Source organism: Poecile atricapillus, chromosome W (genome assembly GCF_030490865.1).
Source record: "Poecile atricapillus isolate bPoeAtr1 chromosome W, bPoeAtr1.hap1, whole genome shotgun sequence".
Lineage (NCBI taxonomy): Eukaryota > Metazoa > Chordata > Aves > Passeriformes > Paridae > Poecile > Poecile atricapillus.
This window is the reverse complement of record NC_081288.1, coordinates 82,230,209-82,244,640: the sequence shown is the minus strand read 5'-3', so window position 1 is coordinate 82,244,640 and position 14,432 is coordinate 82,230,209. Positions and strand designations below refer to the sequence as shown.

Sequence of the window (14,432 nt, the reverse complement as noted above, 5' to 3'; positions counted from 1 at the left end):
TGTCAATTCTTAGAAATGACCAATAATTGGTCAGGAGAAAAGACTCCAATCAGCCACCAGCAGCTTCAACTTCCTTAGCTCCCAAAGCTATCTTAAAGGTAAAGTCACCTTATGACACAGTTTAAACCTCAAACTATTTTACTTAATATAATTTCTTACTTACTCTATGCATATTCTTACTTGAACTTATAGGAACATAAGTTTATAATTTCTCTACCTAATGTCTGTGTACTTTCATTACTGCATCAATTCAAGTTCTTTCCAATGCTGCAAATTGAACTCTTCAGTATCTGTAGAAGTTTCTATTCCTCGGTTTCCAACAACCCTCCAGTCAAAATGTGTCCCAAATATTTGACCTTTTCTCTACCAACTGCGCCTTCTTTTTGGACACTCTAAGTCTTTTTTTAGCAAGAAAATTAAGCAGCTTCACAGTAGCCTCTTCAACCACCTTCTCCTGTTCCCCTGATAAAAGCAAATCATCCACATATTGCAACAACCTAAGTCCTGAGGGTGGAGTAAACTCTCTTAATATTTTCTGCAAAGCTTGCTCAAACAAAACTGGTTACTCTATATCCCTGTGGGAGGACTGTCCATGTCAATTGTTGCTTTACCATTTTCCCTCCTTCCTCCTGTTCCCACTAAAAGGCAAAATACTGTTTACTATCTTCTGTAATCGAACACCCCCAGAAAGCATCCTTCAAATCCAGTATTGAATAATACTGATGTGAAGAAGGAATCTGGTTCAGGATTGTATAGGGATTGGGAACTGTTGGATGCCTTGATTTGACAATTTCATTTATTATTCTTACATCTTGCACCATTCTGTAGGTTCCATCTGGTTTCTTAACCAGCAGGATAGGGGTGTTATAGGGAGACATACACGGCTCCAAAAGACCTGCTTTCAGCAGGGACTCAATAACAGGCTGAAACCCCTTCTTTCCCTCCCTTGAAATAGGGTATTGCTTTTCAGACACCACTTGTCCTGGTTGCTTCAAAGTAATTTGGAGAGGCTCTCTGTCTAGTTTTCCGTATTTCTCTGGGGCTGCCCACACTTCCGGATCTATTTCAGCATAAGCTTTCTCAGACATTTTACACAAAGATATCACAGTGTTGGACTCTGTGTCATTTTGTACAATACTAATTTGCATTCCCACTTTAGCCATCAAATCCCTTCCCAGTAAATTACAATTAGAAACAAGCAGGAATTCATGCATTTCAAACCTGTACTCCACATCTATTAATAGCTGTAGAATAAGATGCACTCGCTCATCCTTTCTGCTCACTCCTTGAATAACCAATGATCTTTCTGACAGTTTCTCCCTGCTTAGGTATAAAATTTAAGGTGGATTGAGAGGCCCCTGTGTCAACCAGAAAACACACCTCCTCTCTATCCAGACCCACCTTAAAATTATCAAGGGCTCTAGAGTGGTGGGTCCTTGATATAATGGGAACACCTGACACCCCTAACAATCCATTTCCATTATCCTCTGGTCTTCCTCCTCCTGAGGGTCCAGCTGTTTCTGTGGGCATTCCCTTTTTCAATGCCCTTCTGCCCTGCAGATAGCACATTGGTTCCTCCCCAACCACTGTTTGGGTTGGCTCTCCCTTGTCCAGGAGGGAATGCCTCTGCCACTTCCTTGCGGCTGATCCTGTCCCCTCTGTCTTGGGCGACCCCTTGGACCCTGCGGTTTATTCCTCTGGAGCTGCAAAAACACTGCCATAATCTTCGCCTTAGCTTTTACTTTTTCTTCATCCCTTCTTACATATTCTTGCTGTGCCAATTTCTTTCTAACCAATTCCTCCAGATGCTTATTCTGCCACTCTTCATCTTTTTATACTCCTTTCCTTATATCAGGCCAAGCCTTAGTAACAAATTGTACCTTCAGCAATGTGTCAAAGGCTGGCACTTCAGGGTCCATCCCCCCATGCTTCCGCAAGGCATCCCTAATCCTCTCTAACCAATGAGAGGGGCTTTCATGTTTCTCCTGTTCTAACGACATAGCCTTAGCTATGTTGTTAGTTCTGGGAGCCACTGATTTGATTGCCCTAATCAAATAAGCACGGTAATCGCAGAGGCGAGTCAGACTGGCCTGGTTATTTGGATCCCACTGGGGGTCTGCCTGGGGGGTGGCATCATCCACTGTAGGTGCATTAAGTCCAGCCCCCCACACTGCTTGTGGATTTTCATCCTCCCACAGCTGCCGAGCTTTCTGCAAAATCATTTGTTTCTCTCATGACCCAAGCAAAATCCCCAAAAGAAAATCCCAATCCTTCCACGTATAATCCGCATTTCCCAAATATTCCTCTATCTTTTCCCCCACCCCTATTGGATCATCCAAATATGGGGGTAATTCTTCTTTCAACCCTCTTATATCCTGGGTAGTAAGTGGTACTATTACAAATCCAAACCCTCCCCCTTGACCTCCCAAAGGAACTTGGTGGAGTGGCATTTGGTGTACCCCTGTCTCTTGGGTCTGAGTGGCTTCTGATGCCCTAAACTGAGTTCCTCTTCTAGGTCTAGGGGGTGGTATGATATGCTGCTCCCCTACCCCTACACCATTATTATTCTCAGGTGGAGCTGTAGGAACACCACTTCCCTGATCCCTTTGCTCCAGAAGTTGAGGATACAGGGGATCCGCAGCTGTCCTTGGGTCAGCTGGCAACACTGGAGGACAAGACGGGGGAAGGTGTTGAAAAACATTCCAATCCTCACTGTTTTCCTCTTCCTCCCCTTTTTCCTTTTCTCCTTTTTTTCTTAACACATAGATTTCTCCTGTTGCTTGTTTAAACCATATCAATCCACATTCCCTTTCAATCCATCCTTTCCAATTCTCCTCTAAATACTTCCACAAAATTCAATACAAACTAATTCCATCTGTTCCATAAGGTGGCCATATAAGTCCATTTGGCAACTTATACTCTAGCCACACAAAATAACAGTATTTTACCAGCATCTCCATAGTTACCTCTGGGTGAATGCATAATCTGTCCCAAGATCTCAGCATTCTCCCCAAGGGACTCTCTGGGGGTATTATGGAATTGTCATCCCATTTGCCAGGCCCTCTTCATGGCTTTACCCTTGCAGCCCCCCACGGGTACCCTGTTTTACTTGTGCTACCCTCCATGGCTGCCATCCCTGGTTTATATGGAGGCTAGCTTTGGAGCAAGCTGCAGGCCCCATGGCCTGCCAGCCCTGCCTGAGAGCTAGCCTGGGAAATTCATGGGAGGATTCAAAACAATCCTCAAAGACAGAAAACAGCCTGCAGGTGCTGTTTGTCTGTTCCCGTGTTTTCCTTGCAGGAGAAAGTCAGGGGGTGGTGAACCCCACTGACCAATGATGGTAATGTAGCACTTTACTAACCAATAAGAGTTTCCTTTCTGTACTTTCCACAAACTAGTCTATATAACATGACTGAAGCAATAAACTAGAGATTCTCTCCTGTTCTGACTCCCTTGAGAGTCCGTGTTGTTCTTCCTGCCGTTCCTAATTAGAACGACATCTGGTGACCCCGACGTGATGTGCAGCCGACCCCCGAGGTCAGAAAGCAACCTACGTGAAGACATCTGCTAATCCCCTGAGGGTAAGCAGCGAGCGGGAAAAACACCAGCCCTTCCCCCTAGAGGGGAAAGTGGAATTCTCCCGGGCTTTCCAAGAGGAAGCTAGTTTCTAACCAACGGGATAGTGGAGCCTGCCAGAGAGCGGGCTTGGAACGGCCTATCTTGGTGAAGCAGAGCTTGAAATCCCGGGTCCAAGCCGATAGCGTTTGCATAATTGCATTCACAGAGCCGCCAAGATAAAAAAAAAGTTTTCATAATGGAGAACTGTGATTTAGCTGACGAGCAACTTGTCAGCTTTGCATGGCAAGACGCCTTGCTGAGCATGGGACTCTGTATTCCTGAAGAAGATATACGCGCTTTGTTCCACTGGGTGAAAGCGCAGGAGTTTGCTATGACTGTGAATGATGTGTTTAACCTTGAGATTTGGTGGTCAGTGAGAGACCACCTGTGGACTAGGCTAGCTATGGGAGATACCAGTGCGTGCAGCTTAGCAGCAACTTGGGGAGTGATTTTTAAGGCACTGGAACAGTGCCAGCCTAAAAACAGTGAAACCGAGCTGTGTAGCGGTCCTTCAGCTCTGCCCGGACCCTTAGAGAACTTTAGCAGCGGGCAGGAGCAATCCGTGGACCAGAGATCTCCCTCTCCAGAAAAATTTGAGCGCCCGCCATCCGCAGAGCTCGGCGCGCAAGGTTTGCCAGCAGAAAAACAACAAAAGAGCAGAAATCGCGCAGCTCTGCCTTCACCGCACCCGCAGGCGCCGCCATCGCCAGCGCCGCGAGAGCCGCCTCTGCCTGCGCCCTCCGCGGAGTCTCCGCCGCGGGCGGCCGCAGCCGAGCTTCTTTCTTCAGTGCCGCGAGTGAAAACGCAAGCCCAGCGCGTGGGGCCCCATCGCCGGAGCAGCGCGGCCCGCCACCGCCGGGGCGCCCGAGCTGCGATCGCCAACTGCCGGCTCCGGAGCACCATGGGCCGCCGCTGTAAACGCGCTGCCACCGCTAGCAAAACTACAGCTGCAGCAGCAGCAGCAGCGGCGAGAACAAAACGAGAGAGAAAATGGAAAAAAAAAGAGAAAAAAACAAGTTCGGAGCGCCGCCGGAGCTGTCCGGGGCGCCCCTGCCCGCCGCCACCGCAGGGGAACCCGAGCAACCAGTCGGGTCGCGGCCGCCAACCGGCCGCGGAAGCCCTGTAAAAGCCGAGCCCAAGCCTGGATCTGGAGCCGGGGCCAGACCCTTAGCGAGCATCGCCCCCCCCGCACTCATCCAAAGTGCCGGCGGGGAAGCGGCGTGGGGGGAGCAGCGGCCTCGCGCGGGCCGCGCTCGCCCCGCGCGGAGCGAGCCGCGAGAAGCAGCACGGGACCGCGGGGCCCGCACAGACACCTCCGCTGCCCCGCGCTAACTCCGCACTCAACTGCATTTACTCCGCGCGGCCAGCGCTCACTCCGCGCTTGGTCGCGTTCCCTCCGCGCTCGGTCGCGCTCCCTCCGCGCTCGGTCGCGTTCACTCCGCGCGGCCCGCGTTCCCTCCGCTCTCGGTCGCACTCCCCCCGCGCGGCCCGCGCGTGTGCGAACCGTGCTGCGAGCGCCGGGCCGAGTTCTGCGGCCCCGTGGCCCCCCCTCACCCATCTGAGGTGCCAGCAGAAAAGCAGCAGGGGAGAGAAAGAGAGCGGCAAGCCCCCCCCGCCGGGACCTTCCGTGCCGGCTCGAGGGGATGCCTCAGATTCAGTGCCGTGCCCGTCGCCTCCGGCGACCCGAACACCAAAGTCCTGCAATCCCTGCGAGACCCAAATTTGCTCACCTTATACCTTTTAAACCTTGTGTTCACAAGAGCTGACAAACCAGCCGCGAAAAAATAGTAACTTCGAGTTCCCTGAACCTCCCTAAATTCATGAACTACTGTTTTAGCAACCAGAAATCATCCTAAACGAATCTACATCCTATCCAGCCCTAGTGAAATACTGTCACAACCATGTAAACGTTATAAATCCCTCAAAAACCCCTCAATTATATTTGAGGAAAAAAAAAAAAAAAAAAAAAAAGAGGAGATAAGAAGGGGGGAGCAAAGCATCATAAATTGCATTGTGCATTGTTGGTTAATTTGTGAAAAGTTTATAGATTTTGCATAGTAGAATTGAGTAGAGTTTCACTGAGTATAAATCTAAGTGTACTTAATGTGAATTTTATCACTTTAGTGTTCTTTTGAGCTTTTCTATCAACATTTTAGGCTGTCAGTTTGAGCAGACTAACAGTGTTTTGTATAGTGTGTGTTAATTCACTGAATTAGAAATATTAGACTCAACCGTCAAATCCTTGCAAGGAAAACAATCTTTAAACATCAAAATCATAAACCAAAATTCAAAATTAGTATCCATTCCAATATCTAATAAAAGAAACCACTTGTGCCATGTTTGTTCTCCCTCCTGCAGGGCCCAGCAGGATGTTACAAACACTGTACATTTTTTATTTTTTTTTCCTAAACCGAAAGGGTGAATTATGGAGGCTAGCTTTGGAGCAAGCTGCAGGCCCCATGGCCTGCCAGCCCTGCCTGAGAGCTAGCCTGGGAAATTCATGGGAGGATTCAAAACAATCCTCAAAGACAGAAAACAGCCTGCAGGTGCTGTTTGTCTGTTCCCGTGTTTTCCTTGCAGGAGAAAGTCAGGGGGTGGTGAACCCCACTGACCAATGATGGTAATGTAGCACTTTACTAACCAATAAGAGTTTCCTTTCTGTACTTTCCACAAACTAGTCTATATAACATGACTGAAGCAATAAACTAGAGATTCTCTCCTGTTCTGACTCCCTTGAGAGTCCGTGTCGTTCTTCCTGCCGTTCCTAATTAGAACGACAGGTTTACTCCCCGAATATCTCATTTTACTCACCAGTAAGATTTTCAGTGCTCCTTCCCTGTGGACTCTTCACCTCTGGTCCGCCCCTTATCTGTCTCCTGGACAGTCTCAGGAACCCAATCGATCACCCAGTGCCAGCCACCACCAAGGGGAGTTGATCACTGAAATTGGGTGAGGTGCAGCTTCAGGTCCACTTGCTGTCCGCCACCCTGGATGGTGGAAATATCCCAGACAAGAGCCTCCAGCTTGTCAGGAAAATTAGTCCACAAACACCAGAGGTTTATGTCCAAAAAGGAGACAGAGGAGTCTTTTTACTTTATTCGAATAAAGGCAGAGGCCATGGGGCATTCCTCTGGGGTCCCTCAAATTTTTAGAGGACACAGCCTCCTTTTTTATCCTAATTTCCCAGCTGCATGTCCCTCTCTCTTTCCCCATTGGCTGAGGAACTTGAGAGGTACAGTCATCCCAGAATGCCTGATACCTAAGATTCCCCACTAATGTATAACCCTCCCTCTTAATTTTTAATTATTATGGAATTTATGGTGTTTCCCCACCATCTCTTTCATCTTTCAATATCCAATTTCATTTATCAGTAAGTATACAGTTCGTTTGTAAAGGCAAATATGTTTTTTCCATTCATCAATCACTGGAATCCTTCCCATTGTTTCTTTTATCTCTCAGTGCTAGTTTTACCTACCAGCAGACCTCCAGCTTGTTTGTAAAGACAAATCTGTCATTCCTCCCAGTAGTGATGATTTCGGCATTGACTACAAGCAGCCTAATGTCCCTGAGCAAAATGATGTAAGTCAGCTGAAATTGGGACTTGGTCTCAAACTGGAAGTTGTAATCAGCACTTTGTTCTTTCTACCTCTGTTTTCTCAAGACTCTGTCGATCACTTATCAGGATGTGAAAATATATTAATTTTATTTATTGTATAATTTAAATTCTCTGCTGTGCTGGTTTGAAAAGTAAACAAGCAGGAGAAATGAACCCCACTGTCGCTAAAAGACACGGAATGATTGACACAAACACGTCTCAGTGGGTGATAGAAAAAGGAGGGGTTTATTCTCCTGACTCCAGTATTTATAGATTCTTGACAATGACCAGGGATTGGATAATTAAGTTACCACCTTCCCAATCACACTGGTCACGCGAAATGTCCATCAAAAGACGTTTCTTAGAAGGAATGTATAAACATCAATGTTTATAGTTACTTTCCTGGGAAAGTGTCTAAAACTATGAAAAACAAAATCAGAAGGCTTGTTTTTCATGGTGACATCTCACCCTTTCTTCTTTAAAAAAAGAAAAAAAGAAAAAGAAAATGAACAGAGAAAATGAACAATATTCTAAACAATCAAAAGGAAAATAACAAAGAAAATAACCAATGTTCTAAACAGTCAGAAGTCTCTAGTTTCAGGGTGACATCTCACTCATTCTCCATTACAAAAAACCAAAAATGAAAGCATTGTCAGCATCAGTGTCTGCTTGTGGATGGGCAATCAGGGTGATCAGTCATGTCATCTGCATCTGAGTCATCATCCAATGGCCCATCCATTGGAGGATTTTCAATTTGGTCATGGTCCCCAACCTGCTCATTGGCCAGATTCTGCCTTTGCGGTCGCAGGTCAGGATGAATGCACTTTGCAGGTACCCAGTGTACCCCAGTATCTGTGGATACGCACGCATACCCACGCCCCGAAGCGATAAGGTCATAGGGACCTTCCCACTGCTTGGTGACTAAATTCCTCACTCGAACATTCGCTCGAGGCTGACGCATCTCATCCAAAGCCTGCAATGAAAGGTGATGATTCAATATGACCAGGTTACTGGAGTTCTGTGGCACTGTGAGGTGATTGATTATTGATGTACAAAACACTCGCTCGCGGTGAGAGACTTCTCCTGGGTCAAGCTGTTCAGGTATAAGCAGTTTATTACAAGGGTAAAGAGAGGGAGAGACCCATGTCTGTCGCCAGCCTCGGCGTCCACGTGGTCGGGGGGAGGGGAGAGAGTGCAGAGAGAGCAGGAGAGGTGAGGTTGGAGAAGGGGAGGGAGGGATCAAGAGCAACAGAGGGAGAGCGGGGAGAACTAGGGAGGCTTAGGAGAGAGGAAGAAGACAAGAGAGGGGTAAGAGGGGGAAAATCCAAGAGGGTAAGAGCAAGAGCAGGAGAGGGGGAAAAACAAGAGAGAGAAAGAAGGGAAAACCAAAAGGATAAGGGAGGGAAAAGCTAAGAGGGTAAGAGTAGGGAAAACAAGAAAGCAAAGTTCCTGTTGCAATACAATATATGTCTTTCTATAGTGAATATTCTAATTCCCAGTAACCAATCACTACAAGATACACCCACTAAAGAATTTACATACAGCCTATAAGAATTACTACATTAATATACAGTCTTGCATTTCAAACTCTAAAAGCTTTACAAATTCTTCCCTTGCTTCTTGACCTTTGGACTTTCTATCAGCAGAAGGACATTGTTTCATCAACCAGGGATTCTCCTTTAGCTGGCTAGGCTATTGTTCTTTGGTCATATAGTAACTAGTACTCAGCATCTTATGACTCAAAGCAAGCTTTCATTTCTATTTCGATTCTAGGCTTCTTATTTTCAGACTCTTGCCAAACCATCACATTCATAAGGTTTCCCTGTTTCATCCTCCCCAACATCTCCCCTGTCTCGATGAACTATTTAAGATACTAGAAACTGTCTTATTTGTTAGTTTTTGCACACACTGAAGTCTATAGGGTACTGCTGCTAAAACTACAATTATCACTATTAAAATAATTAAGCTTATTTTACAGAGTTCCTTTAGCCAAGGTGCAAAGCTTAAACACTTAAACAAATTGTCCAGCTTTTCTAACTTTTGAAGGTCAGATTGATTCACTTTAGAATTATCAATATGAGTTTGGTTGGCTAAATCTTTCAAATTTTGCAGCTATTTATGAATAGAAACAGAATGGTCAGATAAACAGACGGTATCAAAGCTTGCAGACTTTGGCTAAGGCAATCCAGGCATTTATCTTGGGCTGATTTACAGGTAAGGTTTTACTACAAAAATTTTAAAAAAAGGGTAAAAACAACATGCATTCATGCAAATAATGGAATTTCATTTTTTTTCTTGAACTGTCTCTAGCAGATAATATTCTCCTGGTGACTCTACGCAGTTCAGGTGCTTGTTTCTTGGTTTCTGTTTGCAGGGATGCTGGGAGTTCAGGTGTATGGCAGTGAGGATTTCAGTGAGTTTCTGGTCTCGTGCTGTCTGAGCTTTAAGAGCTTTTTCAATTTTTTCTCCCAAAGTCTTTCCAAGTTCCTTTGCTTGGATTGTCACTGTTTGCTGTGGACTTCTAATCTTATTACAGGCATTCCTTTTATGTGACAATTTGATAGAGACAGGTTGTCGTTCTAATTGGGAACGGTGGAAAGAACGACACGGACTCTCAAGGGAGTCAGAACAGGAGAGAATCTCTAGTTTATTGTTACAGCCATGTTATATAGACTACTTCGTCAAAAGTACAGAAAGGAAACTCTTATTGGTTAGTAAAGTACTACATTACCATCATTGGTCAGTGGGGTTTACCACCCCCTGACCTTCTCCTGCAAGGAAAACACGGGAATCAGAAAACAGCACCTGCAGGCTGTTTTGTGTCTTTGAGGATTGTTTTGAATCCTCCCATGAATTTCCCAGGCTAGCTTCTCAGGCAGGGCTGGCAGGCCATGGGCCTACAGCCTGCTCCAAAGCTAGCCTCCATAATTCACCCTTTCGGTTTAGGAAAAAAATAAAAAATGTACAGTGTTTGTAACATCCTGCTGGGCCCTTGCAGGAGGGAGAACAAACACGGCACAAGTGGTTTTTTTACTAGATATTGGAATGGATATTAATTTGGAATTTTGGTTTATGATGATGTTTAAAGATTGTTTTCCTTGCAAGGATTTGACGGTTGAGTCAAATATCCTTAACTCAGTGAACTAATACAAAACATTGTTAGTCTGTTCAAACTCACAGTCTAACTTGTCAATATAGTAGTTTAAAAGAACACTAAAGTGGTCAGGGTGAGCAAATTTGGGTCTCGCAGGGATCGCAGGACCCCGGTGCGGCTCACCCCCTGCAAGGCGGGGGGGGAACGCGTGCTGGCCAGGGCACTGCTCGAGCCCCGGGACCGTCTCGCGGGGCGGCTCGGGTTAACCTGGCAGCACAAGGTTGGCAGAACCCGGTTCGGCGCCTGTAGCACGGTCCGCGCGCGCGCGGGCCGCACTGACGGGCGCGAGGGGGAGCGAAGTTCGCTCCCCGTCCTCCCCGCCGCTTCCCCGCTGGAGCGCGGGCGAGCGCGAGGCAGCGAGGGTGTTGTGCAGGCCCTGCGGCTCCGCGCCGCCCCTCGCGGCTCGCTCCACGCGGGGCCCGCACGCGCGGGGGGAGCAGGGGCGTCCGCGCGGGCTCCGCGGTTTCGCGCTGCTTCCCGCGGCACAGAAGAAAAGAGCTCAGGGGGCGCGCATGCGCGAGCGAAAGGGGGGCTTGGGCTCTCCCCCCCCCTCCCCCGCCGCTTTTTGGCTGGCACTTTGGACGGGTGCGGGGGGGGGGAATGCTCGCCACGGCTCCGGCCCCGGCTCCAGATCCGGGCTTCGGCTCGGCTTTTAGGGGGTTTTTGCAGCTGACCGGAGCTAGGGGGCCCGGCTGGCCACCCGGCCCGCGGCCGGTGGCGGCGGGCGGCGTCCTGAGTTAGCTTTTTCTTCTTTTTTTTCCACCTTTTCTCTCGTTTTTTTCTCGCCGCTGCTGCTGCTGCTGTGGGGACTCGGGGCACTGGCGGAGGCTCCACGGCGGCCGCTGGCAGCAGTGGTCGCAGCGCTGGTCCTGGAGGGGCCGGCGGAGATTCCGCAGAGGGCGCAGGCAAAGGCGGTTCTCGCTGCGCTGGCGATGGCGGCGCTTGTGGGTGCGGTAAAGGCAGAGCCGAGCGATTTTTGCTCTTTTGTTGTTTTTCTGCTGGTAAAACTTGCGCGCCGAGCTCCATGGAGGGCGGGCGCTCAAATTTTTCTGGAGAGGGAGATCTCTGGCTCACGGACTGCTCCTGCCCGCTGCTAAAGTTCTCTAAGGGTCCGGGCAGAGCTGAAGGACTGCTACACAGTTCAGTTTCACTGTTTTTAGGCTGGCACTGTTTCAGTGCCTTAAAAATCACTCCCCAAGTTGCTGCTAAGCTGCACACACTGGTATCTCCCGCAGCTAGCTTAGTCCACAGGTGGTCTCCTACTGACCACCAAATCTCAAGCTTAAACACATCATTCACAGTTACAGCAAACTCCTGCGCTTTCACCCAGTGGAACAAAGCGCGTATATCTTCTTTAGGAATACAGAGTCCCATGCTCAGCAAGGCGTCTTGCCATGCAAGGCTGACGAGTTGCTCATCAGCTAAATCACAGTTCTCCATTATGAAAACTTTTTTTTATCTTGGCGGCTCTGCGAATGCAATTATGCAAACGCTATCGGCTTGGACCCGGGATTTCAAGCTCTGCTTCACCAAGATAAGCCGTTCCAAGCCCGCTCTCCGGCAGGCTCCACTATCCCGTTGGTTAAAAACCAGCTTCCTCTTGGAAAGCCCAGGAGAATTCCACTTTCCCCTCTAGGGGGAAGGGCCGGTGTTTTTCCCGCTCGCTGCTTACCCTCAGGGGATTAGCAGATGTCTTCACGTCGGTTGCTTTCTGACCTCGGGGGTTGGCTGCACATCACGTCGGGTTATCAGACCTCGGAGGGTCAGTCCTTCATCACGCGGGGTCACCAGATGTCGTTCTAATTGGGAACGGCGGAAAGAACGACACAGACTCTCAAGGGAGTCAGAACAGGAGAGAATCTCTAGTTTATTGTTACAGCCATGTTATATAGACTACTTCGTCAAAAGTACAGAAAGGAAACTCTTATTGGTTAGTAAAGTACTACATTACCATCATTGGTCAGTGGGGTTTACCACCCCCTGACCTTCTCCTGCAAGGAAAACACGGGAATCAGAAAACAGCACCTGCAGGCTGTTTTGTGTCTTTGAGGATTGTTTTGAATCCTCCCATGAATTTCCCAGGCTAGCTTCTCAGGCAGGGCTGGCAGGCCATGGGCCTACAGCCTGCTCCAAAGCTAGCCTCCATAACAGGTGAGCCAAAGGCACGGTTTGTTGTTATTCACATCTTTTAAAACAGATCACTCAATTCTCTTCATAATTTTAGCAACATATGCTGAATCAGTGATTAGGTTAAAGGGTTCTGGGAAGAGCTGAAATGCTCTTACAACTGTTGCCATTTCAACAATTTGAGGAGAGCCTTGAACTTTTTGAACATCTTGTTTCCAGGTTTTAGTTTCTTTACTCTGCCACATTATAACTGAGTTATGTGTTTGTCCTGACCCATCAGTGAAGAGAGTAATCGCATCTAAAGGTTCTTCACTGATCAGGGTTTTCTCTTTGTAGCATAATTGAATAGAGCAAACCCTCGGAAAATCTAACAGGGCATACAGCAGATTTTCTAATTTTTGCATTGCCCAATCAAGATACATTTTGATCAAGGGCAGATAAATAGTTGTGAACTCATGGCCAGATTTTGAAAGAAGTCTTGCTCTGCCTTTGATAATGATTTGAGATATCATTTCTAAAGATGTGAATATTGTCTTTGGTGACCTGTAAGCAAGAAAAACCCATTCAATTATTAATGAAGGACCTTTTTGAGATGAGTCCCACTGAAAAATGGGACCATGCAATCTCAGTTTTTCTCTATACATTGCTAACAGTTCTGAGTATCTTTCTCCATCTGAATTCCCATAGCATATATTGTGAGTCTGTTAGAGTTACACTAGCAAGATTTTTACGGTCATTTGGTGTAAGTGTGCATTCTTCCAGAGTACTTTTCAACAGTTGTTTAAAATGTGGTGAGGAAATACCATTATCTTTGAAATAACCTGAGCTTTTTGGAGATTTTTCCGAATCTGGAAAATTAGCATTTGCTGAGGCAAAGCAGGTCTTTTTCTCTCCTGTTTGCACCACAGTATCTGCTTTTGACGTTTCTCTTTCCTCATTTCTCCCTTTTTCTCCCTCCCCTTCTCCCCCGTTTTTCGTGGCTCCTGGTGGTGGTGCAGAGCAGTTCAAGAGTCCCGCGGGCTGGTTCGTCATCGGTTGTGAGTGTGGCCGCGTAGGTGAACCCGGAAGCGGCAGCACAGCGGTGCACGGCGGCGGTGGCTGTTGCTGTTCCGCGGTGTCGGGCGGTGTTGCTGGCGCAGTAGACGCAGACAAGAGCTATGCCGGTGTCAGCGGCGGGGCAGAGACGGGCCAGACCTGTGTGGCGGGGTCGGGCGGCCACGGCGGCGGAGGCTGCGGCGCAAAGACGCGTGGTGGGGACGGGACAGTGGCTGGGCTGGGCGGTGGCGTAGGTGGCACGGGTGGCAGCAGCTGTAGAGACGGGGTTCCATGCCTGTCCTTTCTCTCCCCCTCCACGGCTTGAGAGGCTGGCACGGAGGGCTGTAGCAAGGCTGTACCGGCGGGGTAGCATGGGAGACCCAAAGGCGGCGGCAGGAGCATCGGCGTTAAAAGCTGTGACTGCGCATGCATGGATAACGTCAGCACCGCAGGGTAGCATGGGAAGATGGTGTGGAGGAGCAGTAGTTCCGAGTCGGGCTGGGCAGCACTTCACAGGATGGCGTCGCTGGACGGTGGTGGCGGCGGGGCTGGCGGCTCCACGAGTGCTGTGAAAGCAGCGCTTGTGGGGGGCCAAGGCGGCGCGGGTGGCACGGAGGAGGTGCACGTGGAGGGGGGCGGTAGGTCAGCGGGCGTGCCGAGCGCTATAGGAGCAGCGGCGGCAGCAGCAAGCGGCGGATTCCCAGGAGGGACGGCTGAGGGCGAAACCGCTGGAGCCGGCGGCCCCGTGGCGGGGGTGCTGGGGACTGGGGCGCGGGGGCAGCGAGGGGTAGGGAGCGGAGCCGTGGGGACCGCGATGCCGAGGGTGGGTGGAGTGGCGGGGCTTGGAAGCACGGGGGTGGTGGGGGAAGACGGGACCGCGGGGACCATGGTGCCGAGGGTCGG

At 48.8% G+C, this 14,432-nt stretch overlaps 1 protein-coding gene across 4 annotated transcripts in view; it reads left to right on the top strand.

Moving 5' to 3' along the window:
- Window positions 1-14,432, top strand: part of LOC131592136 (protein FAM219A-like) — a 408,033-nt gene that overhangs the window by 337,818 nt on the left and 55,783 nt on the right. For 2 of the 4 annotated variants that reach the window (XM_058863435.1, XM_058863434.1), the window contains exon 1: window positions 13,996-14,167. The exons of the other annotated variants lie outside the window; for them this stretch is intronic. In XM_058863435.1, the coding sequence (XP_058719418.1) occupies window positions 13,996-14,167 (172 nt within the window). Of the gene's footprint in view, window positions 1-13,995; window positions 14,168-14,432 lie in introns of those variants that run through there. 4 annotated transcript variants of the gene reach the window in all.